The sequence below is a fragment of the Trachemys scripta genome, chromosome 2 (genome assembly GCF_013100865.1).
Source record: "Trachemys scripta elegans isolate TJP31775 chromosome 2, CAS_Tse_1.0, whole genome shotgun sequence".
Lineage (NCBI taxonomy): Eukaryota > Metazoa > Chordata > Testudines > Emydidae > Trachemys > Trachemys scripta.
Window position 1 is genome coordinate 30993989 of NC_048299.1, and position 27586 is coordinate 31021574.

General features: G+C 42.8%; 1 protein-coding gene across 2 annotated transcripts in view; it reads right to left on the reverse strand.

Moving 5' to 3' along the window:
• The window catches only part of WAC (WW domain containing adaptor with coiled-coil), a 111894-nt gene that overhangs the window by 19809 nt on the left and 64499 nt on the right, over window positions 1-27586 (reverse strand). For both annotated transcript variants that reach the window (XM_034760178.1, XM_034760177.1), the window contains exons 8-10: window positions 7809-8048; window positions 2477-2599; window positions 1035-1183 (exon numbers count right to left, since the gene is read on the reverse strand). In XM_034760178.1, coding sequence (XP_034616069.1) covers window positions 1035-1183; window positions 2477-2599; window positions 7809-8048 — 512 coding nt within the window. The remainder of the gene's footprint in view (window positions 1-1034; window positions 1184-2476; window positions 2600-7808; window positions 8049-27586) is intronic.

Genomic DNA, 27586 nt, shown 5'->3' on the forward strand with positions numbered 1-27586 from the left:
AAACACTGGGGGAGTAAAAATCCCTGACCAGAAGGAACTGTATTATCACTATGCTGCTTGGAGAGGGCAATATTTCTAAGCATAAGCAAGGGATCCCCAAGCTGCTTAGCTTGGGTTACTTTTAGAGAACATAAAAAGCTTGTATACCGCAGCCATTTCTATTACCTTTTAGAACCTAAGATTAACTCATTTATGCGTGTATATTTACCAGCTTTAACCTTACAAATAACATTTATTTTTCTTAATTAATAAATACAGGACTGGCTACAAACTGTGTCTTTGGTGAGAGATCTAGGATGCAACTGACCTGGGATAAGTGACTGGTCCTTTGGGACTGGGAGTAACCTGAATATTACTGTAATTTTGGTGTAAAGGGATCATCCATCACAAAGGCAGACTTGCCTGGGTGGCAAGACAGACAAGGGGGCTGTCTGTGATTCCATGTGAAGGCTGTTATTGTGCTTGACAAGCTCACATTTGATACTTGGCTGGAGAAATCCAAGTATAGAACTCACAACCAGTTTGGGGTTTGTGTCCTGGTTTGTAACAGTTGGCACTCATGCTCATGAGCTACTCCAGACAGCTTGACAGCTCTGAGTAAAATAAAAATCAAATTGGAAAAGGAAAAGAGGGAGGTGCAAAAAGTAGAAAAATCCTGGATAATGCCAATATTTGTTCTGTTCAAAACCATGGCACTGAAGAACATCTTTACTTTTGTAAGAATAACAGATTTCATAGGGAAATCATCCAGATGACAGAAAACTCCATAATGTCAGTTTCACAGAGGCTCTTAACGGAAGTGCAGCTCTACCATGAAAAGTTTTCTGAACAAGAATAGCTCTTCCTGCTCATCATTTTATACTGACAAAGTACTTCTGTGGTTTATATCGATATGCTTACACTTCTATACATGATTACGCATCAGTAATATAAAAAACTTTCATAAATGGTTTCTTTATCCCTTCTTCAAATTATAGGTTACCACCATTCAGTCCTATGTTCACCACTTGCACGTAAATCATTAAGCATCTTACCTTTGGCTGTGACGATACAGGGGGCGTATTCATCAAAGGTTTCAAGGGAACTGTGTTGGTTTGAGGCGTGCTTATTCTTGGAGAAACATATGACCTTGGTGATGAGGCATCCGAAGTTAAAGACATTGGAGACTGATTAGATGGCTGAGCTATAAAAAGAAATCATGACAATATTTTATAGCATTTTTTTCTACCTAAGCATAAAGGCTGCTTAATGAGAAAGGAAACTCAAAATAAAAAGCATAATAAAATAACACACTTAAAATGCAAAGAAAAAACAGATCATACTTAGTGATCAGAAGAGAAGTTACAAAAATACTCAACTCCTGAGAACAAGAGCTATTGGGTGCTGAGGATTTTTGAAAAATATGATCAGTTTATTTAGATATCTACACAGAAGCAGAGCTCTTGATAATCTGGTTTCAACTCAGGGCGCTAAGCACTTTTGAAAGTCTCGGCTTTTAAATATGGAGAGGGGAATTTGAGTTTTGTTCAAAATTCTTAATGTAAAGTGCTCAATCCAATTAAATTCAACAATTTTCCAAGATATTTCATTCTTCTAGATGAAGTATGTATGTAGCGGCTACCTAAGGGTCTCAGCATCTCATTTAAAAACAAAAACAAAACAACCCAAACCAACGCTGCCAACAGGTTTTTCAATTCTACCGTTACTAAAAAACAAAATCCCACCATACACACCATAGAAACCACAAGACTCTTTCTATCATGCTCCTTTCAATCTCCAGCTCTACTGTAAATAAACTAGCACATTCCCAACATGCCTCCAAAAACAGAGTTTATATTGTACCTGGTAGGTTAACATCAGAACTCTGGCAGACTAAAGAGGTAGGGGTAAGGAAGTACATTCCAGAGTCAAAGATCCCTCTCAGAAAAATAATGTTTCACAATCTCACTTAAAATGAGGTTCAAGGTTAAATTGATGGACCCCAGGTTAAGAGCCTCTACTGATCACAAACACAGAAGTATTATGAGAAAAAGGTATTCTTACGTAACCAGCCTCAGGTATCCAATGCTTAATATTCTGTTCTTCCTCTGTGCAATAGATTAATCTAAACCATCTATCAGAAACGTGCAGTGCCTGCAAGCTGAGTTCCCCAAAAGCAATTTGGTATTTACCCACACATTATTTATCAGGTTAGAGAATCAGAAAATTTAAGACAGAAGAGACCTATTAAGAGGTCATCTAATCTAGTCCATCAGCCAACTATTCCTTGAGCATAGGCTGTGTGTCACATCTTACGTTTAGAAAAGCCCTCAACTTCTAGTGTATCAGACATCCTACCCTCAGAGGGAGGGTAACATACAACTTCAGATGAGTTTAATTACCAGTGTTGACATTCAGTAACAGAGTTTTAGTTATACTGACCCTTGTATAATGTAATCTGAAAATTTTACATAAGGGAAAGTGAGACTTTAAATACCTTGTGCAGATAGTTGTGCAGCTTGAGAAATCAGGGAAGTAATATTGAAAGCAGATGGTCCAGCAGTGAGAATCTTATGGAGTATAGACTGCAGAGAGGCTTGTGTCACAGCTGCTGTAAGAACTAAACAAATAAGTTTTAGCGGTGTTTTCTAAGTTTCTGTTCAAACATAAAATATGTTCAAAATTGTAAAGCAAAGCACAAAAAACACTGTCTAATATGGGTGCTTAAAGTTTAACTCCGAAATCCAGATTTAGGCATTTGAATAAGTGGACAGATTTTCACGGACAGCAATATGGATTCTATACACAAAATGTTAACTGCCTATGAATGAGTTATATATGAGTTTATAAAAAGTTAAACAACATTAGAATCCAAAGATCAAAAGGCCATTTATTGTGCCTTGCTCTAGACAATACTGAATGAGGGTCTGTTTAGAGTTTTTCAAGTTTCTTTTCAGAGTTTAAAAACAGGAAAAATATCTGTCCCTATCTCATTTGTCAAAATGCAAAAAAAAGCCATTGGGCTCTGGAAACCTGCAAATGCTCTACCGCTCACTTCCTGCCTTTGTTCTACAAAGCCAAGGAAAATTCTGTTCCATTAATAAAAAACCTAGTAGTTCAATTAGCTTTAAAGAATCATTAGAAACTTCAGCTCACATGAACAGTGATGCAACAACATATTAGAATGTGAGGGTGAACTGCAGAAGGTTGATGGAGAATCAGTTGAACTAACTAGCATCAGTAACAGAAAAGGGCAAGAGGAAGAGGTTACTCACCTTGTGCAGTAATTCAAGTTCTTTAAGACGTGTCCTCTGAGGGGTGCTCCACTTTAGGTATGCACGCACATCATGTGCCTTTGATCAGAGATTTTTGGTAGCCGCACCCATTTCGCCCATGCATACACTCCAGACATCCTTGTGCCCCATACCCAGGATACACAGAGCTATGTGGGCAAACTGTCCTCAGTTCCTTCTTTACCACAAAGTTCCATTTTATGAAACTCTGAAGCAGAAAGTAAGGGAGGTGGGTAGTGGAGCATCCATAGGAACACCCTGAAGAACTCCAGTTACTGCACAAGTTTAGTAATCTCTCCTTGGAGTAATATCCCTATAGGTGCTACACTTCTGGTGACATCTGAGCAGTACCCCTGGAAGGAGGAAGGAGCTTCACAGTCGAGTCCAACACTGAAGACAGAACTGCATTATCAACTGTAGCATCTGATCCAGCAGCATGAATCAAGGCATACTGTTTGAAGAAAGTATGCACTGAAGACCTGGTTGCCCCTCTACAAATTTCAGCCACTGGGATACCTTCCAATAGTGTCACAGAAGTAGAATATAGAATGGGCAAGCACCCTAAAAGAAGGTTGAAATTGGTAGCTTCATAACAAAAGATGATACATCCAGAGATCCATCTTGAGAGTCTCTGAATGGAGACTGTGGAAACTCTGGATCTGTCTGCAAATGAAACAGTTTGGGAGCCTTCCTGAAAGATTTGGTTCTATCCAGATAGAAATCTAATGACCTTCAGACATTCAAAGTGACATCCAGAGGGAAACTTTCTCCCTGGTCTGCTGTGGTTTTGGGAAAAAGACCGGAAGACAAATAAGTTGGCTAATATGCAGTTCAGAAGATACCACCCTATCCTAAATTTCAACCAAAGGTAATGAAACTTTCTCCCTGAATACTGTAAGGAGAGGATCTGCCATTAAAGCCCGCATTTCCCCGACTCTTCAGGCATAAGTGATGACTACCAAGAAAGCCGTTTTCATGGACACAGGTGAAAGAACATGTACCCAATGACTCAGAGTTTTAATGAGACAATCAAGGACCAAGTTTAAATGCCATGCACGGATGGGCTTGTTAATCTGTGGGAAAAGGTTAATCAAACCCTTGATGAATCTTGCTGTCATGAAGTGAGCAAACACCTGAGAATCCCTCAACAGAGGAATGAAAGGCTGTTATTGCCATCACATGAACCTGGATGGAACTCCTGGAGAGACCAGACTTTTTCAATTCCCCCAAGTAGTCAAGGACAATGGAGAGAAACAAGTGAACCAGTGAAAGTGGTCACTGGGTATACCAGTGATGAAATCTCTTCCATTTCTGAAAGTGTTTCATGAAGATATCTTCCTGCTGTTTAAAAATATCTGTTGTACTTCCGCAGAACAAGAAGTCTCTATCCGTGAGAACCACTGAATAGCCAAGCTCTGAGACAAAGAATTCCCAGGTTGAGATGGAGAGTCCATCCGGAATTCTGAGACAGTAGGTGAGGAATGAACGGAAGACAACACCATACTAGAAGCTAGACAAATCAAGTAAGGGTACCAGACTTCTCTGCTAAATTGGAACTACTAAAATGGCCCTAGATTTGTCATATTTGATTTTGTTCAACACACCCAAGATCAGCTGTGCTGGAGGATATGCATGGAGAAAGCCCACCATCCAACGAATGAGGATGGCATCCTGCAGAGACTGAGGACCCAAGTCCTCATCTGGAACAGAATTTTATGCACTTCTTGTTAATGGTGGTGGCAAAGAAGTCCACTTATGAGAACCCCCAGGTCAGAAAAAATCAGTTTGGAAACCCATGTGTCTAGCTCCCACTCAATCTTGGGAGAAATGCCTGCTAAGATCATCAGCCATGGTGTTTTGTACACCTGGGGTGTAAGAGGCTGAAATGAGGATGTGACTGGCTATACACCAGTTCCATAACTTTACTGTGTTGGCACAAAGAGAAGGGAATCTTGACCGCCCTTCACGACTGATGTAGAACATGCAGGCCACACTATCTGTAATGACCTTGAGAGATGTGCCCCGGATTAATGGAAGGAAGGGGATAACAGGGTTCCTGACAGCTCTCAGGTTAGGTGACCGGGAAGATGTACTCTCCATGGTAGATGGGAGATTCCTGGGTAGAGATCTGGGAATTAATAGGAATCCTTAACATACTCCAGTAGAGGTGCAGATAGTGAAGATTCAGGTCATTGTCTACCCTCTGCAACAGCTAATGGAGAGGTAGTATGCACTGGGGAAAGATATGGTTTTGGTGATCCAGTAGATCTTGGCACTAACAAGTGCTCCATATATCCATTAGCAGTGGGGACTCCAGTTCTTCAGAAACAAAAAGACCCCTGAAGTATCCCAATTCTTGCGGTACCGAATGTACCTGATTCGAAGTCAAGTAAGGCTCCACAACAGTCAGGGTTAGTACCAATACTGACTGCTTCAGCAGTATCTGTCTCGAAGATGGGGTCGGTACTCAGGGCACTCATTGCCTTGGAGGCACATTTCTAACAGAAGGTGCCAATACTGAAGACACTGAATTTCTGGCAGACCGGAGCAGAAGACTGGGATATTGGTTTGGGTACAGAGGTCGGTGTTACCAGCCTTCTGGAGTCAGAGATGGTACCTGCTTCTGAGAAGCAGTGTCTCTCAGGTTCTCTTCTGAGGACATGATCCATCAGCACCAAGGCACGCTTAGTGACATGACTCTTAGCGGAACTTGAAGGCTTTGATGAGCTTCCAGTACTAGAACTGCTTGGTGCTTTAAATGTACCTACTTCGGGACCTGCGGTGTCCTGGGATGACAGAGATTTCTTCAAAGGCGGCTTTCTGGTGGGAGACAACTTCTTTTTCTTGAAGCACCGTGAGTATATCTGGCCTTATCCCACAAAGATCTCGGTGATCAAGGTACAGAGGATGCACTAAATGTAGTCAAAAACAAGTATACGGGGGATCTTCTGAGCCAGAGTCCAAAGCTGGTTTCAGAGCTAGCTCAGAGCCAAATTTTTGGGAAATTTAATTTCTCTTTCTGGATTTGCTCATAAAAGTAGTACAGATCTTACACATGGAGGGCATAGGGGTGTCCCCTAAAAAGCAGAGGCACCAAGAATGACTGTTGCTAATTGGGATGAACTTCCAGCAAGAAAGGCAACACTCGAAGGCCGGAAACATGGCATAACAAACAACAACAATCCTTAAGGAAGGCCTCTTAAAAAAAAAAAAAAAAAAGTGGGTGGGGAGGGACAGGGTGTCCAATTGGAAAACCCCTAACAGTGGAAAAGGGAGCTATCCAATTAATAGTGACAATTAACTAATTGGACTAAACTAATTATAGTAAGCTACAGTAAAGGTGAACGCTAAGAAAAACTGGAAATTGACTGCTGGACATTTTCTTTTTAGAACGTATAGGTATATTATACAAACACTGGAAATTAGCATACTAAAGATTCCATCTTAGGCCACTGAGGAGGAACTGAGGGGGGTTATCCCGCGCAGCTCAATATATGCTCAGCATGAGGCACAAAGATGTCTGGAGCACACAGGCAGGCCAAACAAGCACTGCTACCACAAATCTCTAATCAAAGGAAAATGGGGCACATGAACACCTGAAGTGGCATGCCCATAGGTACACTATTTGAAGAAGTTCTTAATTTAGCAAGGTCACGCAGCCTACCCTTTCCATACTGACTCATAGACTCAGACTTTAAGGTCAGAAGGGACCATTATGATCATCTGGTCTGACCCCCTGCATGCTGCAGGCCACAAAACCCTTCCCTGGACTCTGCTGTTGAAGTCCCCAATCCTGTGTTTTAGTGACTTCAATCGGCAGAGACCTTCCTGCTAGTGATCCCTGCCCCATGCTGCGGAGGAAGGCGAAAAACCTCCAGAGGCTCAGCCAATCTACCCTGGAGGAAAATTCCTTCCCGACCCCAAATATGGCGATCAGTAAGACCCCGAGCATGTAGGCAAGAGTCTCTAGCCTGACCCCTGTTGGCCATTATACTATTTACGTACCATTGATTGGTTTTCCTTGGCTACTATGTTTTACCATTAAACCATTCCCTCCATAAAACTTATCTAACTTAATCTTAAAACCAGACAGGTCCGTCGCCCCCACCGTTTCCCTAGGAAGGCCGTTCCAATATTTCACCCCTCTGACGGTCAGAAACCTTATTCTAATTTCAAGCCTGAACTTCCCCACGGCCAGTTTATACCCAGTATATACCATTCGCCAGATACATGTCCCAGACAAAACAACGGAACCAACAAAGCCCCCAGTTCCAATGAGACTACTTGTGCACATAAATTACCTTGCTAATTAAGTATTTATATATTACATTTTATATATTAACTGATATGGCAAGTTTAAAAAGTTAAATTAGAAACCTTAACACAGCTAAGTTTTCATTTGTTTATGTTGCACAATTTTACTCCCCTTATTTTAAGTAGGACTCCAGCCATTATGGTTTTATATTGTTATACATTGGATTTGCACAAATAAAAGTTATAAAGTAAGATTACATTGCATTTTTGTAGAAGGCTTACCTTCATTTATTTTGGATATATCTACACTAGAATTATTAAGCTGCAGGGTGGCTTGAAGAGCAGGCAACAGCTGCCGAAGAAGATTTGGGTCCTGCAGTAATGGAGGAATTGGTGATTGTGGGACAGGTGAAACAGGGACTGTGGAAGTAGCAGGTGCAGAAGTTGGATTCAGTCCAGAAGCAGAAGATGTCGAAGGAGTTGTGCAAGAATGGGATACAGACTTGTCCACAGATGCAGACTCTGAACAGAAGAAATATTAATTTAGTTTTTCCTTCCCAATAAAGTAAATTATTACAGTTCCTCACTAGTACACTACACACATTAAATATGAAGGATTCGCTTCTTTCTTACTGCCTCACACAAGGATTACTAAACACAGAAGTGTGTGTCCGGGAAACTGAAAGCCCTTATGACATACTGTTATTGGGACTTATTTTACGGCAGCTTAGTACAAAAAAGCAATAGAAAACTCATTTTCAGAACCTGCAATGTTTTAGGTATAACACAGCAAAATAAGTTACCATGAATTCCATTATTATAATGGCTTCCAATTTCTTACTGGAAAGAATCATAATGAAAGTTGCCAGTGATATGACTGAGGCACACTGAGCGTACTTTTCATGAAGCAAGATTTTTACCTTTATTGCTATGAAACTTCATTTTCTTGCTAAATTTTAATTTCATTATGCACTTAATCCAGTTTATTGCAGGTCTGCCCTTGACTGCTGGACATTTTCTTTTTAGAACGTATAGGTATATTATACAAACACTCCTAAGAACTCCATGGACTCGAGAAAAAGATGGGATGACGTGTCAAATTTTGGGTTACAAATCAAGACCTTCAATACAGACCAGAATACAAGCAGCTAAAAAACAAAGATAGGATCTGCCAAATGGGATACGAACAAGAGTTTATACAGTGTGGTAACCTGTCTCTGATAGTGAGCAGTACCAGATGTGTCAGAAAAAGCTGTCAGAATCCTCATAATAGTAGCTATAGAACAGGGGTAGGCAACCTGCGGCACACAAGCTGATTTTCAGTGGCACTCACACTGCCTGGAGCCCGGCCACCGTCCGGGGGGGAGCTCTGCATTTTAATTTAATTTTAAATGAAGCTTCTTAAACATTTTAAACACCTTATTTACTTTACATACAACAATAGTTTAGTTATATATTATAAACTTATAGAAAAAGACCTTCTAAAAACGTTAAAATGTATTACTGGCACGCAAAACCTTAAATTAGAGTGACTAAATGAAGACTCGGCACACCATTTCTGAAAGGTTGCCAACCCCTGCTATAGAATGATGTGCCAGCAGAGAAAGTTTCTTCTCTGTTTCTGTTTAGAGTTTGGCTTATGTCCTGAAGCATCATCAGGACTTGCATCCTTTATATTTTTCATTTAATTTAATCCAAGTATCAATGCTTATTATCCATATAGATGTCTACTCCTTTTTGGAATCCTACTAAACTCTTGAACTCAAATTATATTCTGTGGCAATGAGTTCCACAGAATATGCAGGTTAAAAAAAGTACTTCCTTTAACCAATCTTGCTTTCATTTTACATTAATGCCCCCTAATTCTTGTATTTTGAGAAGAAGTGAAGAAGAGCACTCCCATTTATTATTGCTAAACCATTAATTATTTTTTAGACCTCTATAACATTTTTTTTGTTTAGGAAAAGAGCAGTCCATCCAGTCAATCTTAGTTGAGCAAGAACTGACTTTAGTTACTCAATTGATTAATGAGCAATGTTAACAGACTTCAGAATAAGGAAGTCCCATCTAGCTCATCTTGGAACAGTGGTTGTAACACGACACATGGAGAACAGGGAAATGAACCTTCTCATCCACTGCCCTTTACTTTTGCCACCAAAGAAAACTATGTTACAGTTCCTAAAGTTGTGTGATCTATACAGCATGAGAGGTACTTTTCACAATGTCATTGCCCAGAAGAGTTTGCAAAGTGTTTTCACATGCAACAAATGGACCTTAAAAGCAGAGCATAGACTGGAGGAGGAAAGAGTGGTCACAGGATTATTATACAACCACCTAATAACAGGTGCACAGCATAGCTGATCATTTATTATCCCTTCCCCATTTAAACAGCAAGTCCTTATTACAGGTTTTGCTCATAAAAATACTATGCATAAAACATTAGTATTCAAAGTAAACAGTACATTAAAATAAATAATTTGCAGGAAAGGCACATCATGTGCAAAATAAGAACCCAACTATAGTAAATGTACCGTTACAAAAATGTAAAGTTATGACTAAAACGTCAAAAATATCATACAAACAAGTAACATCTGAAGTTACTTGTAACAGACAAAGCAAAGACGTCTATATGGTTATGTACATAAACTACCTACTGTTCTGAGAGATTTACAAAAAATAGATAACAATGATAGTTAAAGGGGAAAAAACAGTAAATTCAACTGCCAGGACCAGTTTCAAGTAATGTTTAGATTTGTAAGTGTCAATTTAGTTGTTTGCTCTTAAAACAAACCACAGTTCAACACTATTCAATGCAAACATACAAAGATACTGAACTCCAGGAAACCTGTAAAGATATTTTGGTTTATTTGAACGCATTTGGATAAACATGTCAATAGAACTACAATAATTCAGACAATCCTATTAGGTTCTTCAGTCAAAAAATGGATGTCAGTGGAGCCAGTACTTGACGAACATCTCTGACACTGTTCTAAAAATAGTAGAGATTATAAAAAATGTAATATATATATCAATCACACACTTAAAAGCTAAACAACCCATTTTAAATATCAAAGAAAAATACGTACTCAAAATTACACTTTTAAAATTAAATATTGCTTTAATTAACATGCATTACTGCTGCTGCATCATATCTTCTCTGCACATAAGAACAGCCATCACGGATCAGATGAATGGTTCATCTAGCACAGTATACTGTCTTGCAATAGGGGCCAACGCCAGGTGCTTCGGACGGAATAAACAGAAATCCATTGAGTGATCCATGCCATCGTCCACTCCCAGCTTCTGGCAGTCAGAGGCTAGAAACACCCAGAGCATTGGGTTGCATCCCTGACCATCTTGGCTAATAGTCACTGATGGACCTATCCTCCACAAACTTATCTAATTCTTTTTTGAACCCAGTTATACTTTTGCCCTTCACAACAGTCCCTGGCAACAAGTTCAACAGGCTTACTGTACACTGTGTGAAGTACTTCCTTTTGTTTGTTTTAAACCTGCTGCCTATTAATATCATTGGGTGACTCCTGGTTCTTGTTATTTATTCCTTCACATCCTTATTCACTTTCTCTACACCACTCATGATTTAATAGATCTCTATTATCTCCCCCCTTTAGTCGTCTCTTTTCCAAACTGAACAATCTCAATCTCTCCTCATGCAGAACCTGCTCCATACTTCTAATAATTTTTTGTTACCCTTCTCTGTATCTTTTCTAATTCTAATACATCTTTTTTGAGATGGGGTGAACAGAACTACACACAGTATTCAAGGTGTGAGCATACATGGATTTATGTAGTGGCATTATGACACTGTCTGTCTTATTATCTATCCCTTTGCTATTGGCTCCTAACATTGTTAGCTTTTTTGACTGGGACTGCTCATAGTTCTCTGAAAACATACACTCACTCTAAAACTCCATGATCTCTTCCTTGAGTGGTAATAGCTAATTTAGATCCCATCATTTTGTATGGATAGTTAGGATCAGGTTTTCCAATATGCATTACTTCGCACTTTTCAAGACTGAATCTCATTTGCCATTTTGTTGTCCAGGCACCCAGTTTTGAGAGATCCCTTTTACTGCTTGTGGAATTCTGAGCCAGATGCACATGTGCAGAAAACATGTCCCTCTGCAGATTTCTTTTACTTCCCTGCAGAAAAGTGACAGGGAAGCAAAGGGAAGCTGTGGGGTGTGCGTGTGTAGTTTGAGGGGCACTGGCCCCCCCCAGAGGTAAGGTATTGGGGGGGAAGGCACACAGGGTCACCTGCCACTGCCCCCTCCTCATTTCTGCGAGCGGAGAGCTGCCTAGCTGAAAGACGGTGCCGCTTGGCTCCGCAGACTTTGCAGTTGGACTCCGCCTCCTAAGTCCTAGTGCCAATTCTACTCCCCTTCTTTGTGCTGGAAGGTATCCTGTTTTCTGTACAACAGTGACTGCTTGTGGTGGGGCTGGGCAAGTGGGGGTTTGGGGAGAGAGGCAGCGGGGAAGGAAGGAGGTGGGGCAGGGGAATTGGGGGGGAAAGAAGAGGGCAGCGGGCAGGAGCCCAGCATGTGGCACCCCCTCAGCAGCAGCTCCCCCATTAAGCAAGCCCACCAACCCCCCACCTCAATGAGCCCCACCTTCCCTGCACCTGGACCATCCTGATGAGCCCCCAAGACACCCACCCCACTGAGCTCAAACTGCACCTGGACTCCCACCCCAATGAGCCCCACTCTCCTACACCCAGACCCCCCCCCACTAACCCGCCACCCCCCCCCCCCCAAGCTCCAACCACCTTCACCTGGACCCCCCTGCAGAGGCCGATCGCCCCTGAACCTGGAACCTTCCAACAAGCCCCTGTGCATCCAGATCTTCCACTGAGCCACCAGATTGCCCAACATGGACCCTCTTAACCCACATCTGGATCCCCACACACTTAAACCCTCTACACTTGGATCCTGCTCAGCTGATGCTGTTCGGCTGAGCCTGGTGTGCCTGGCGCAGAGGGCCCCAGCGTGCTTCAGGGGCAGGCCCAGACCTTGCACTGTGTGAGGGTCAGGTGCAGCCTGGGGGGGCCTGCAGGGTTATCTCCAACCTTCATGCAGTCAGTGGCCTGTGTTCCTCACTGCCCCTTTGGAGCCTCCACATTTAAGACAATTAAACTTTGCAGAATTTTAAAATATTGTACACAGAAATTTCATTTTTTTGGCACAGAATTACCTCAAGAGTAATCCTTTGTAACTCTTCACAGTCAGCTTTGGACTTAACTATCTTGAGTAATTTTCTATTGTTTGCAAATTTTTCCACCTCCCTGTTTACCCATTTTACCAGATGGTTTATGAATATGTTGAACTACACTGGTCCCAGTACAGATTTGTGAGGGACCCTGCCATTTATCTCTCTCCACCAAGAAAACTGAACATTTATTCCTACCCTTTGTTTTCTATCTTTTAAATAGTTACTAATCCGTGAGAAAACCCTTCCTTCTTACCCCATCACTGCCTACTTTGCTTAAGGGCCTTTGGTGAGGGGTCTAGGCAAAGACTTTCTGAAAGTCCAAGTACACTATATTCACAGGATCACCTGTGTACACATGATTGTTGACCCTCCTCAGAGAATTCTAATGGATTGGTGAGGCATGATTTCCCTTTACAGCAACCATGTTGACTAATCCCCAACCACTGTGTTAATTTGTGTGTCCGATAATTCTGTTCTTTACTATAGTTTCAACCAAGTTGCCTGGTACTGAAGTTAGGCTTACTGGCCTTCAACTGCCAGGATTGCCTCAGGAGTCTTTTTAATAATTGGTGTCACATTACCTATCCTCCAGTCATCTGGAACAGAAGCTGATTTAAATATCACTTAGTAACTGTGCAATTTCATATTTCAGTTCCTTCAGAACTCTTGGGTGAATACCATCAGGTCCTGGTGACATGTAACTGTTTACATTTATCAATTTGTTCCAAAACCACCTCTATTGACACCTCAATCTGGGACTGTTCCTCAAATTTGTCACCTAAAAAGAATGGCTCATGCAAGGGAATCTCCCATATATCCTCTGCAGAAAAGACTGATGCAAAGTATTCATTTAGCTTCTCCACAATGGCCTTATCTTTCTTGAGTGCTCTTTTGGCACCTCTGTTTGTCGAGTGGCCTTACTCATTGTTTGGCAGGCTTCCTGCTTCTAGTGTACTTAAAACTCTTGCTGTTCATTTGTGTGTCTTTTGCTAGTTGAATATTTACGTGCCACATGCACTAAAGATTCATCCCTTCATGCTTCGACCACCATTCCAGAAGACATGCGTCCATGCTGATGACTGGTTCTGCTCAGTAATGATCCAACATAGTGCAGGCTGACGCATATTCATTTTCATTATCTGAGTCAAATGCCATCAGCAGAAAGCTGATTTTCTTTTTTGGTGGTTCGGGTTCTGTAGTTTTCACATCGGAGCGTTGCTCTTTTAAGATTTCTGAAAGCATGCTGCATACTTCATCCCTCTCAGATTTTGGAAGACACTTCAGATTCTTAAACTTTGGGTCGAGTGCTGTAGCTATCTTTAGAAAACTCACAATGGTACCTTTTGTGTTTTGTCAAATCTGCCGTGAAAGCGTTCTTAAAACGAACATGTGCTGGGTCATCATCTGAGACTGCTATAACATGAAATATATGGCAGAATGGGGGTAAAACAGAACATGAGGCACTCAATTCTCCCCCAAGGAGTTCAGTCACAAATTTAATTAATGCATTAATTTTTTAATGAGCATCATCAGCACAGAAGCATGTCCTTTGGAATGGTGGCCAAAACATGAAGGGGCATATGAACGTTTAGCATCTGTGGCACAAATACCCTGCAATGCTGGCTACAAAAGTGCCATGCAAATGCCTGTGCTTATTTTCTGGAAACATTGTCAGTAAGAAGAGGGCAGCATTATCTCCTGTAAATGGAAACAAACTTGTCTTAGCGATTGGCTAAACAAAAAATAGGACTGAATGGACATGTAGGCTCTGAAGTTTTACATTGTTTTGTTTTTGAGTGCAGTTATGCAACAACAACAAAATCTACATTTGTAAGTTGCACTTTCACAATAAAGAGACTGCATTACTGTACTTGTAGGAGGTGAACTGAAAAATACTATTTCTTTTGTTTATAATTTTTAGGGTAAATATTGGTAATCAAAAATAACACTGATTTCAATTACAATACAGAATACAATATATATGAAAATGTAGAAAAACATCCACAATATTTAATACATTTCAATTGGTTTTATATTGTTTAACAGTGCGATTAAAACTATGATTAATTGCAATTTTTTAAAATAGTGATTAATTTTTGAGTTAACTGCAATTAATTGACAGCCCTACAAAAAAGTTTAAATGCTTTGATCAGGCTATTCTCCTCCATCAGAGTTTACAGTCTGAAGTCAATGGAACTTGTGTTCCTAAGTCACTATGGTACTTTTGAAACTCCCACCTGTAGGCCCCTAAATATGGGATTGAGAGCTTAACTTTAGATTTTTTTTTTTTAATGCCAGCCTTTGTATAAAAATTCTTATTAACTTTGCTAGTGTATTGAAAGTCTAAATAATTTCCCACTGTTAATACTGAAACAGTTCTACTTTGAAGTGACACAGATTTCATACCACTTATGAGAAAAATTAATGAACAATTTTAGCCACTGATTCAGCAGGCATGCTTAACTTCAAGTACATGAGAAGTTCCTTGTCAATGTGAATAGCAGTATGAATAAAGTTATGTACCTACTTAACTATTTTGCCTCCCTATTTTGTAATATTTAGTCTTGCTCACAGCAGGTTTTATTCCCTTTATTAAAAAGAGATACCCTATTGTAGTAACGTTTTAAAAATGATGTCTATAAATTAAAATTTGGTGCGCTAAAGTTCCAATAGCACAAAATTTACCAATTAGTTTCACAAAACTTGCTTTAAATGGGACTTTTATTGCATTTAAATTAGTCTACCCTGTTATTTGAGAGCTTTTACATTTATTACTTTAAACTTTTTCTCCCTCTCTGGGCCCAGACTGGATTTATAACTAAAGCACATGATTTCAAAAGGTAGATAAAGCCAACCAATACTTCCAATAAAACAAACCCTCTGAAATATTTCCAAAATAGTTTTTATGATATATTACATTTATAAGATACATGATGGCATAATATGGTATAAAAGTTTAGCATGCACTCTTTTCAGATTATATGCATAACTCATTTGCCGTTTCACCACTCATGAAGTTACACAACCACACCAAACTCTTCATGATAAACACTTATTCCACACTATCATCATGTATTCCCTGTTTTTATGTATAATTTTTTTTAAAAAAGTATTCACTTTTTAAGATCTCTTTTTTGACTTTGATGCTGTATTGTGAAGTGACTGGACTACTATGGTCTTGCCAGTAGAGGGGAGTATGCTTTACAATATTTAAATAAAATTATATGCATGTACATAGAGCACAAAACCATAATTTCCCCTTATTCTTCAGCACTAGCTTATGCTTAAGTTTAGCACTAGCAATATCACAGTTAAGACACACAATTTGTTTATGAAAGACTTTGATTTAACTAAAAGGCTTTTGGTAAAATTTCCTAGAATGTGAAATACTTAAAATATTGCCCTAAGATTATATCATAAATAGGTCTCTCGCAAGGGAACACTGAGTTCTCCATCTCTCAGCAAGAACATATTTGAAGAAAAACTTGGGGTAGTCAAGTGACATGGATTCCATATGAGGCAGTTATCAGAGAAGTTGAAAATGCTTTTGCAGTAAAATTAGCCGTCCAATTGCATCAGGTAGTCAAAAAAATGCACTTCATTTAGCAGCCCATATACTAATGTTGTTAATTATTTTCAATATTCATCCAACAGCAGAAACTAGGATTCCCTGATAAAATTTCTGTGTGATTAATTACCAGTTCCCTAGCCATTTGCTAGGATTCAATTAGGTTTAGAACTATATAAAATCCTTTGAATCTGCTACAGTAGCGAGAGAACACAGAGTTGAAATTATATCTACATTTGGGTTGAACTGAACATGTCTGGAAGAGGTAAGTCTTCAGGTCTGCTAAGAATTTTCATCAACTGATCCCTCTTCATCACTGTTAACTTAATGTTATCTTCAGAACCAATGTTATCTAGAGGAGTGATGCAAACACATGGCTAAAGTGAACTACCCACATGTACATCAAGTTTTAACTCTTAGATACAGTCTTTCATTAAGCCACCATACATGTCCAAACCTAAGACTAGGGAAACAAACGGAAAAGAAGGCAAATTTGATCCTGTAAAAGAACAAATTTTCTCTTTAAAAACGTTGGCATATTAAAACTATAAGGACAGTCTCAGAAGCCTGGGAGAAATATTGGTTAAGATGGTGAAATGACTGAGGAGCTTTGCACACCTCTTTACAGCTGATACAAGTTTGTGTTCAAGTGAAACACACAAGACTTTTTAACTTTCTTAAGCAAGATTAAAATAAAGTAAGTAGTCCTTTAGGCACAATCCTCATGAAAGTACCTTGTCCCATGGAAGAGCTATCACTTATTGTGAAAATGTAAATTAGAACTAAGAGCAGAATTGCTTTTTCATTATACCAACTCTATTGAATTTATGTAAATTAGTTTTTAACATTAGTAATCCTCCAGATCTGTGAGAGATGTACTGCTAATGTACGCATCAGAACTTTCCTCTCTGATCATGCTTCCACTGAGACACTGGCTTTCAGTAACCACTTAAATATTTCCTGAATTAGTCAAACTAAGCACATTAGACATCACCTTTTTGGGCCATAGAGAGATTTCAGTTTTGTTTTTTTGTTTAAAGACTACTGAAAGACCAAGTACTTTTAGTTGTGATATTTTCCTTAGAACAATGTGAAAAAACAAAAAGCTAATGTAGCTAATGTCAATAGCCTAGAAAGTTATCAAGCAACTAAAAACAAGTTGTCTGTTCCAGTTTAACATATACAGTAACTCCTTACTTAACGTTGTAGTTATGTTCCTAAAAAATGCAACTTTAAGCAAAACGATGCTAAGTGAATCCAATTTCCCCATAAGAATTAATGTAAATGGGGGAGTTAGGTTCCAGGGAATTTTTTTTTTTTTTGCCAGACAAAAGACTATATACACACACAGTATAAGTTTTAAACAAACAATTTAATACTGTACACAGCAATGATGATTGTGAAGCTTGGTTGAGGTGGTGAAGTCAGAGGATGAAAGACGGTGGGATATTTCCCAGGGAATGCCCTACTGCTAAATGATGAAATAGCACTCGGCTGAGCCCCCAAGGGTTAACTTGTTGTTAATGTAGCCTCACACTCTACAAGGCAGCACGAATGGAGAGAGAGAGAGAGAGAGTGTGTGTGTGGCGCGCATTTCCCCTTTAGGTACACTGACCCCACTCTTAAGTACGTAGCTTGCTGATTAACTTAACAAGGCAGACACACAGCTGCTGCCAGGAAGCTCCCTCCCTGTAGTGTGTCCCTGCTGCTCTATGGAAGATGAGGTAACCAGGGTGCAGGAGCGGGGGGAGCGGGACACCCTCATATTCGCCCCCTTCTCCTCCCCCGCCCTCCGCACAGCAAGCAGGAGGCTCCCAGGAACAGCTCCAAGACAGAGGGCAGGAGCAGCACGTGGCAGTGGGGGGAGGGACAGCTGAACTGCCAGCAATTAATAGCCTGCTGGGGTGGCTGCTGCACAGAGAACTTAGGGGAGCGGGGAGCTGATGGGGGGCTGCCGGTCCACCCTGGTTCCAAGCCCCCACCAACTAGCTGCAACGGGCTGCTCCTCCTGCAAGCAGTGGACAAAGCAGGCAGCTGCCAAACAACTTTAAACGAGCATGTTCCCTAATTGATCAGCAACATAACAACAAAACAATGTTAACTGGGATGACTTTAAGTGAGGAGTCACTGTAGTTAGCAAACAATGGAAAAGTTACAGGAATTTATTTATATGCAAGCTGCAATATAAGGAAGGAAAGAAGCAAGCAGAGTAAATAAAAGACTGGCAAAATCAGGAAAAATATTTTTAATATAGTGAGTTAAATTATTCATGAAGTATTATGAAGAATTTCTTTAAACAGTACCTAGACCAGACTGCAGCAGAGAAATTTTTTTTAGGCTTTAAGGCTGGTCTACACAGCACCAGCAAAGCGCACTGGAGGGGTGTGATTTGTAAAGTACATTAATTGCTCCATGTAGACCCTGCTGGTGTGCTCAAAAAAGGTACCTTATTTGCATTAACAAAATTCTGTGGGTGCCTTTTTAGAGGGCACCAACAGGGTCATGGTCAGTCAGAATGCAGAACAACAGCGTAGTTTACAAATCACCCTCCTCTGAGAAGATACAATAGCTGGAATCTGACTGACCAGTGATAATATCTGTTTGACAATAGAAAAGAAGTCTACATTAAGTTAGGTAGTCTTCTAAGGCACGTCTTCACTACCCGCAAGATCAGCGGGTAGCAATTGATCTATTGGGGATCGACTTATCGCATCTAGTGAAGACGTGATAAAAATCGATCCCCGATGGCTCTGCCGTCGACTCCGGAAATCCACCGCAGCAAGAGGCAGAAGCGGAGTTGACGGCGGCATGACAGCGGTCAACTCGCCGCTGTCCTCACAGCCAGGTAAGTCGACCTAAAATATGCAACTTCAGCTACGCTATTCACGTAGCTGAAGTTGCGCATCTTAGGTCGACACCCTCCCCCACCCCCCGTAGTGTAGACCTAGCCTTAGTGACAAGTGTATACATCACAAAATGTATCATAATAGGCCCCTTGTTGAAAATCTCAAAAACAGGTCTAAGAACTGAAATGACATGCATACTAACATTTGCCCCAGCAATACCTTTCAAGATCAGTGGTGAAACATTAAGCAAGGCATTCTAGAGAAGCTTTGTGTCTATTATTTGTGCAGTGTGTGAACAGAAGACTTCACTAAACAACATTAATAGCATGGAGACTGTACATTCAAACTGCTGTTAATAACTGAGTTATGAGTTATGTGTTCCCTATGCCACGTTAAGTCCCTCCATAGTCTTCCACCACAAACATTACAAACTTCTTGTCCTAACCTTCAAAGATCCCCACAATTAAGCCCTGTGCTACCTACCCATCCTGTTATCTTCTTTTGAGGTTGAGTTGCACCTTTGATTTACTAATGCCAGCCTCTGTCTATTGCCTGCTCATTAATTTCTCTCACAATCACATTTATGCTTTCTCCCTTGGCACCCCTTTCACGTGGGCAAAAAATTCTAAAAATCCATAGAATCAACACCTTATGCTCCAAACAAAACACACCTGCTGTACTGCTTACAGAAAGCGGCCATCTAATAATGGCTAGGCAGGTGACCAGTTGTAATTACTGTTACTGATTACGAACTGCACACAACACTAGATTGGGCTAGAACATCCTATTATTTTCGGTATCCTGTATTCCTGGGGGAATTCTGCACCACTGAGCAATGAAAATTTTTGCAGAAATCCATGTTGTGCGTGCAGACTCCCCCACCCGCTGCCCCCCAGAAATGGGCTGCAGAGATGATGGCCACCACTAGGGGCTGCTTGACCTGGCAGAATCCAGCTCGCAAACAGAAGACAAGGACTGGGGGTGGGGGAGGGAAGTGGAGGGTTCTCAGCAGCTGCAATTTCTAGCATGCCCTGAAGGGAAGAGAAGGCTGTGTGCAGGAAACTCCGTGCAAACCTGGGATCCAGAATCAGGCTGTTTCTCCCTCTAGATCCCTGGGCTATGGGGGGTAGAGTGTGAGAGTGTCTGGAGGGGCGGTGAGGGGGGCTGAGCTCTGGAGGATAGGGGCTCTCAGTGTCTGGGCTGGGGGGAGGGTGGGGGCACAGCTGTCCTCTGGGGGTAGGGGCCAATGGTTGAGCTCTGTGGGGGAGGGATGAGAGTGTCTGGCCCCCCCGCCTGGGCTCTGGAGTGGGCAGAGAAACAGGAACTGGGTTGTTGTAGTGGTTTCTTTAACTCTATTCCTAGGGGAATTTGTGTGTCTGTCTTGTTACAGACATACTTGCTCACAAGTATTTTGAAATAAATTACCGAAATAATTTCAACCAACGAGATTATAGAGTGTTATTTTGACAAATAAAATCTGTAGAATTTTGCAGAATTTTAAAATATTGTGCGCAGAATTTTTAATTTTTTGGTGCAGAATTCCCACACGAGTAATATTGTCCTCACATTCCCCCAGACACCTTGTTCATCTCATCTACCTATTATGTCTGGTCTTTGAGGAGAATAAGCTCTTTGGGGAAAGGGACTGTGATTAAACAAGTTTTTATCGGGCCTAACACAGTGGGGCTCTGACCTGAGAAGGTCTCCAAGTGCTGTCAAAACAAAACATTCAACAGCAGCAACAGCTGGAGATACTCCATGCAAGATACCAGGACATTTCATAAACAGAGCTGGCCAACTACAACCCTGGTTATTACTGGGATATACCAGTTGTGCTCTGATTCTCTGAAGTAGTTTATTTTGTTTTTATTGTGTACAATTACTGATTCAATGATTCCTAGCACTGACAAACTCTTATTTTGACAATAAAGAAGACAAGACATGAAAAGTAAACCATCAGTACTAGGCAGATGAGTCTGAAAATATTTGAAGAACTCTGCAACACCCTCTCTAGTGTAATATTTCTAACTTTGTGGGAATGAAGTAATAATAAGAACAGCCCTTCAAAGAGAGACTTAAACTGAAAATATCAACCATAGAAGATGATGCAATGGAACGGTCAGTAGGAATGCAACAGCTAACTGCTCCAGAAGGTAGAGGGTATATCAAATAAGAAAGCTGAGAGTTGGAGAGAAGCCCATCTGTCACTGATCAACTGCTTTAATCTGTATCAACACCAAAACCAATATCATAATATTCCTGTGACCAACACACTAAGTGGTACAGAAAGCTTGAAAACAAATTACTGCCTATAGATAGAAGCGCTGAAAGAGAAGTATCCCATACAGACAGACACACTGTTAGGATAAAAAAAAAGCACATAATTAGAAATGGGAAAAAAGGTAACGCAACCTACATATAGAACAGCCAAAAAGTAGGAAAAGCAACCCCCACTTTCTCTGAATAAATAGCCATCACAGAGGGCACAGAAGCTGCAGATTCTGACTGTAGCACTCAAACCAAAGAATAGAGGTCAAATAGTTCTTCAGGAACTCTCCACTACTGCAAGTTTTTAATGAAAGGTTTTAATGGCAGGAAATGTACAAAGGATCAGTGAACAAAACACAAGTCTAAGTCTAGCAAAGCAAAGCAAACAAACTATTTTCAGATTCCAGAAGAGTAAATAAAATAATGACTGACTGATCTGGAAGTTTGATAAAATTAAATCCAGTATTTTACATTTGTATGATGCCTTTAATCCCAAAGCATTTTACAAACTGTGTGTGTGTGTATATATTTGTAAAGTGCTTTAGGATTAAAGGTGTCATATAAATGTAAAATAATGTATTTAATTTTAAAAACAACAGTTATCTATTGATATAATAATAAGCACTCACCTCTGGGACATGAGTAAAGGCAAACAAATCACCCAACATTATATAGGATTGCGGAAGACTACTCCCCCCCCCCCCTTTTTTTTTTTTAAAAAAACACAGTAGGTAATTCTATGTATCTTTGATCTTGTATGCATTTTTGGCCAAAAAGTTCCATGGAACTAATGTCCAAAGAAAACAGACAGCAATATTGTGTGGGTCTTCTGAATGAGCCTCTACACACCATAAACTGCGTGGAATTTTGTTTATATACCTGAGAAATATTAATGGTTGAGTTAATTTAGCTATAATTCAATCTTGTGTGTGAGTGTGAGTGAGAGAGAAACATCAGGCTTGAATCAATAAGCTCTCTCATCTCTTCCCCTATTCTACAAATAGCTAGTTATGAACTTGAATACTTTCTTCAGCGCAATTTTGATCTGTTTTCTGTCTGAAACCCAGGAAGAGTAATTTTTGCTCACAATATAGTCTCATAGGAAAAATAAGGTTAGATTATCAACAAAATTAGCTAGAATTATGACAAGTAGTACTGGATTTACTTGCTAGCATTCAGTCTAAATTTCTGAGTGGAATGCCCTTTGATTGGGGAATTGAATATGATGCTATTCATAGAGCTGGAGAGAGCTAGAAGAAGTGTGCGAAGAAAGGAACATCCTCAACTTCTTACATCAGGATACATCCACCACCACATAGAGGTAAAAAACATGTCAAACTTTAGTAACAAGATGAACTATTTTTTAAAATCTTAGTTCTAGAGTAACCTTATACAGTTTTTGCTCACAGAGAACACTGCACACACAAAAAAAGACGGTTACTAACCTTTGTAACTGTTGTTCTCGAGATGTGTTGCTCACATCCATTCCAATTAGGTGTGCACACGCCACATGCACGATCATCGGAAGATTTTTACCCTAGCAACACTCGGTGGGTCGGCTGAGGCGCTCCCTGGAGTGGCGCCCTTACGACGCCGGATATATGCTCCTGCCGACCCAGCGCCCCCTCAGTTCCTTCTTGCCAGCTACTCCGACAGAGGGGAAGGAGGGTGGGTTTGGAATGGATATGAGCAACACATCTCGAAGAAAAACAGTTACAAAAGGTGAGTAACTGTCTTTTCTTCTTGGAGTGCCTGCTCATAGCGATTCCAATTCGGTGACTCCCAAGCCTTACCTAAGCGGTGGGGTCGGAGTTAGAAGTCGCGGAACGGAGGACCTCTGAACCGAACGCAGCATCACCCCTGGACTGCTGCACTATCGCATAGTGGGAAGCGAAGGTATGCACGGATGACCAAGTTGCTGCCCTACAGATCTCCTGTATGGGCACATGAGTCAGAAAGGCGGAGGACGAAGCTTGAGCCCGAGTAGGGTGGGCAGTGAATTGCGTAGTTGGGACCCCAGCCAAGTTATGGCATTCATGGATGCATGATGTAATCCAAGACGAGATTCACTGTGTGGAGACTGGGAGGCCCTTCATCTGGTCTGCCACCACTACGAACAGCTGGGACGTCCTCCCAAAAGGTTTTGTTCGTTCGATGTAAAAGATGAGAGCCCTAAGAACATCTAGGGAATGCAGCTGTTGCTCTCGCTGCGAAGCATGTGGCTTCGGAAAGAAGACCGGAAGGAAGATGTCTTGGTTGACATGGAAGGCAGACACCACCTTAGGGAGGAAGGCGGGGTGTGATTGCAGCTGTACCTTGTCCTTATGGAACACCGTATACAGTGGGTCTGAAGTGAGGGCTCGAAGCTCTGACACGTCTCACCGAGGTGATAGCGACAAGGAAGGCTGTCTTCCAGGAAAGGTACAGAAGCGAGCAGGTGGCCATCGCCTCAAAAGGGGCACCCATGAGTCTAGATAGGACCAGACTGAGGTCCCACATAGGGGCCGGATGTCGAATTTGCGGGTACAGAACCTGCTGACCATGGGATTGGAGAAAACTGAGCACCCATTTTCACCCTGGTGGAAGGCTGAAATCGTTGCTAGGTGTACTCCGATGGATGAGACAGACAGCCCTTGCTGTTTCAGAGACCAGAGATAATCTAGGATAGTAGGACTGGCGCCTCCAGAGGGACAGTATTGCTCAGGGCACACCAGCAGGAGAAGCGCTTCCATTTGGCCAGGTATGTGGACCTAGTAGAGGGCTTTCTGGTACCCAACAGTACTTGCTGCACTGAACGGGAGCAACACAGATCACATTGATTTAGCCATGCAGCATCCATGCTGTGAGATGGAGGGACTGCAGATCCGGATGACACAGTTTGCCATGCTCCGGTCCAGCCACAACATAGAGGAATTGGTTTGGTCACCGACAGATCGAGGAGTGTGGTGTACCAATGTTGCCTGGCCACGCCGGGGCAATCAAAATTAAGCGGGCCTTGTCTCGTCGCAATTTGAGAAGGACCTTGTGAACTAATGGGAACAGAGGAAAGGCATAGAACAGATAGTCTTTCCACTGCATCACGAAGGCGCCCGATAGGGAGCCCGGGGAGCATCCCTGGAGAGAACAGAACACCTGGCACTTGCAGTTCTCGCGAGACACGAAAAGATCTACAGGGGGAAACCCCCACTTCCGGAAAACAGAATGGATAACGTCTGGATGAATCGACCACTCATGAGCCAGGAAGGACCTGCTGAGGCGATCTGCCAAGGTGTTCTGGACTCCTGAGACAAACAACGCCACCAGGTCGATCGAGTGGGCTATGCAGAATTCCCACAGGTGAATGGCTTCCTGGGGGGGGGGGGGGGGGACGACTGCGCTCCCCCTTGTTTGTTGATGTAAAAGATGGCCGTTGTGTTGTCTGTGAAGATTGTGACAACGACCCTGAAGGTGTTCGCGGACTACCTGACACGCCAGGTGTACCGCTCTCAGTTCCTGTAAGTTGACGTGCAGGGTTATCTCCTGTGTGGACCAAAGGCCCTACGTGCGAAGGTCCGCGAGGTGAGCGCCCCAGCCCAGAGATGATGCGTCCGTGGTCAGGACTAGAGAGGGCTGTGGGGCATGGAATGGCATCCCCCCCCCCCCCGAACACAAAGCTGGGGTTTAGCCACCAACCCAGAGAGGATACCTCCGTCGGCACCGTGAGTACTGTGTCCAACTTATCTCGGCCTGGATGGTACACTGACGAGAGCCAGGCCTGAAGTGGACGGCGACATAGTCTGGCATGTCTGGTTACGAAGGTGCACGACACCATGTGGCCCAGTAGACCAGGGCACGTGCATGCTGTCGAGGTCGGGAAGCTTTGGAGACCATAAATAATGGTCGACACGGACTGGAAGTGGGCCTGCGGTAAGCATGCCCTGGCGAGATTCAAGTCCAGGATCGCTCCAATGAAGTCTATTCTTTTGGTTGGCTGCTGAGTGGACTTTTTGGCGCTGAGCAGTAGGCCCAGCTGTCTGAACAAGCTCATGACAAACCGAACACGAGACCGTACCTGGAGCTCGGAACGATCCCAAATGAGCCAGTCGTCAAGGTACGGAAACACTTGTATCCGATGCCGATGGAGCGAGGCCGCTACGACGGCCATGCAGTTTGTAAAGACCCTTGGCGCTGTGGACAGGCCGAAGGGGAGGATGGCAAATTGGAAATGTTGTTGGTTGACCACAAAGCGGAGGAAGCGCCTGTACGGCGGGTAAATCGCTATGTGGAAGTACACGTCCTTCATGTCGAGGGCAGCGTACCAGTCTCCAGGATACAGGGAAGGGATAATGGTCCCCAGGGAAACCAGGCGGAACTTCAACTTTACCATGAATTTGTTTAGTCCGCCCAGGTCCAGGATGGGTCGTAGTCCCCCCTTTGCCTTGGGGATTAGGAAGTAACAGGAGTAAAATCCCCTGCCCTTCAAATCCCTTGGGACCTCTTCCACCACTCCAATAGACAGGAGAGCCTGTACCTCCTGTAAGAGGAGTTGCTCGTGAGAGGGGTCCCTGAAGAGGGACAGGGAAGGAGGGTGGAAAGGGCGAAAAACTGAAGATGGTATCCAGTTTCCACCGTGCGTAGGACCCAGCGGTCTGACGTTATGCGGGAACACGCAGGGAGGAAATAGGAGAGGCAGTTGAAGAAAGGCGGGAAAGGATCCTGCAAGGAGACTGGTGCTCCGCCCTCGGACGCACCTTCAAAAGTTTTGCTTGGGGCCTGCTGATGGTTTTGGGGGGCCCTGATTCTGGCCTGATTGAGGACCAGATTGTCACCTCCTAGCACTGTGGCCACATCTCCTGGCCAAGTCCTGTCGCGGGTTAGGGTAGGTGCGCTATGGTTGGGGCCGGAAGGGTCTACGTTGTGTCACCCAGGGTATGCATGCCCAATGAGCGCATGATGGCCTGGTTATCCTTCAGACTCTGACGTCTAGGGTCAGTTTTGTCTGAAAATAACCCCTGGCCATCAAAAAGCAGGTCCTGAATTGTCTGCTGCAGCTCCGGTGGAAGACCAGATACCTGCAGCCACGAGATACGGTGCATAGCCACGCCCGAGACTAGGGTCATAGTCGCCGAGTCCGCCGCATCTATCAATGCCTGCAGGGATGTCCTCACTACTGTCTTGCCCTCCTCTAGCAAGGCCCCAAACTCCTCCCTGGACTCCTGAGGAACCGACTCCTTGAACTTCCCCATCAAGTTCCAGGTGTTATAATTATAACGGCTCAAGAGGGCCTACTGGTTAGCTATCCTGAGCGGTAGGCCACCAGTTGAATATATCTTGCGCCCGAATAAATCCAGGCGTCTCGCGTCCTTGGACTTAGGGGCTGGCGCTTGCTGGCCGTGTCTCTCCCTCTCATTCACAGACTGTACAACAAGGGAGCAAGGTTGGGGGTGAATATACAAGTATTCATAGTCCTTGGAGGGAACCAAGTACTTCCTCTCCACTCCTCTGGCAGTGGGAGGAGTAGATGCTGGGGACTGCCAGATCGTATTGGCATTAGCCTGGATGGTCTGAATAAACAGCAAGGCTACACGTGTGGGGGCATCGGCCAATAAAATGTCCACCACCGGATCCTCGACTTCCACCACGTCCTTCACCTGGAGGTTCATGTTCTGTGCCACCCTACATAGCAATTCTTGGTGTGCACGAAGATCTATAGGTGGTGGGCCAGAAAAGGATGTGCCTGCCACCGCCTCATCAGGCGAGGATGAGGAGGACACCCCCGGGACTAATGGATGCTGGGGACGGTCTATTTGGGGAGGGTACTGTTGCCCTAGGTCCACCACACTAGGGGCATGGACCTGATCTGAGGGCAGGGCTGTCGCCTCCGAGGCCACTGGGGGAGGGCGGCTCATAGTGGCCTCCAGCACCCGGGGCTCCCAAGTGGGCAGAGCGAGAAGCCCAAGGGGACCCCTTGGGCCTGGTGGTGTGCCCAAGGGGTCCAAAAGGACCATTGTGGGGGTCCATGGTCAGGATCCTGTCCTTTGTCTTGCCCCTGGCTAGCACCATCCGTGTCTTGGCCCTGTACGTGGTAGCCGCTCCCTGCTTGGGACGACGTTGAATTTGGTCGTGAAGACCAAGGCGGGGCCGAACGCACATGCTGAGTCGCACTGTCC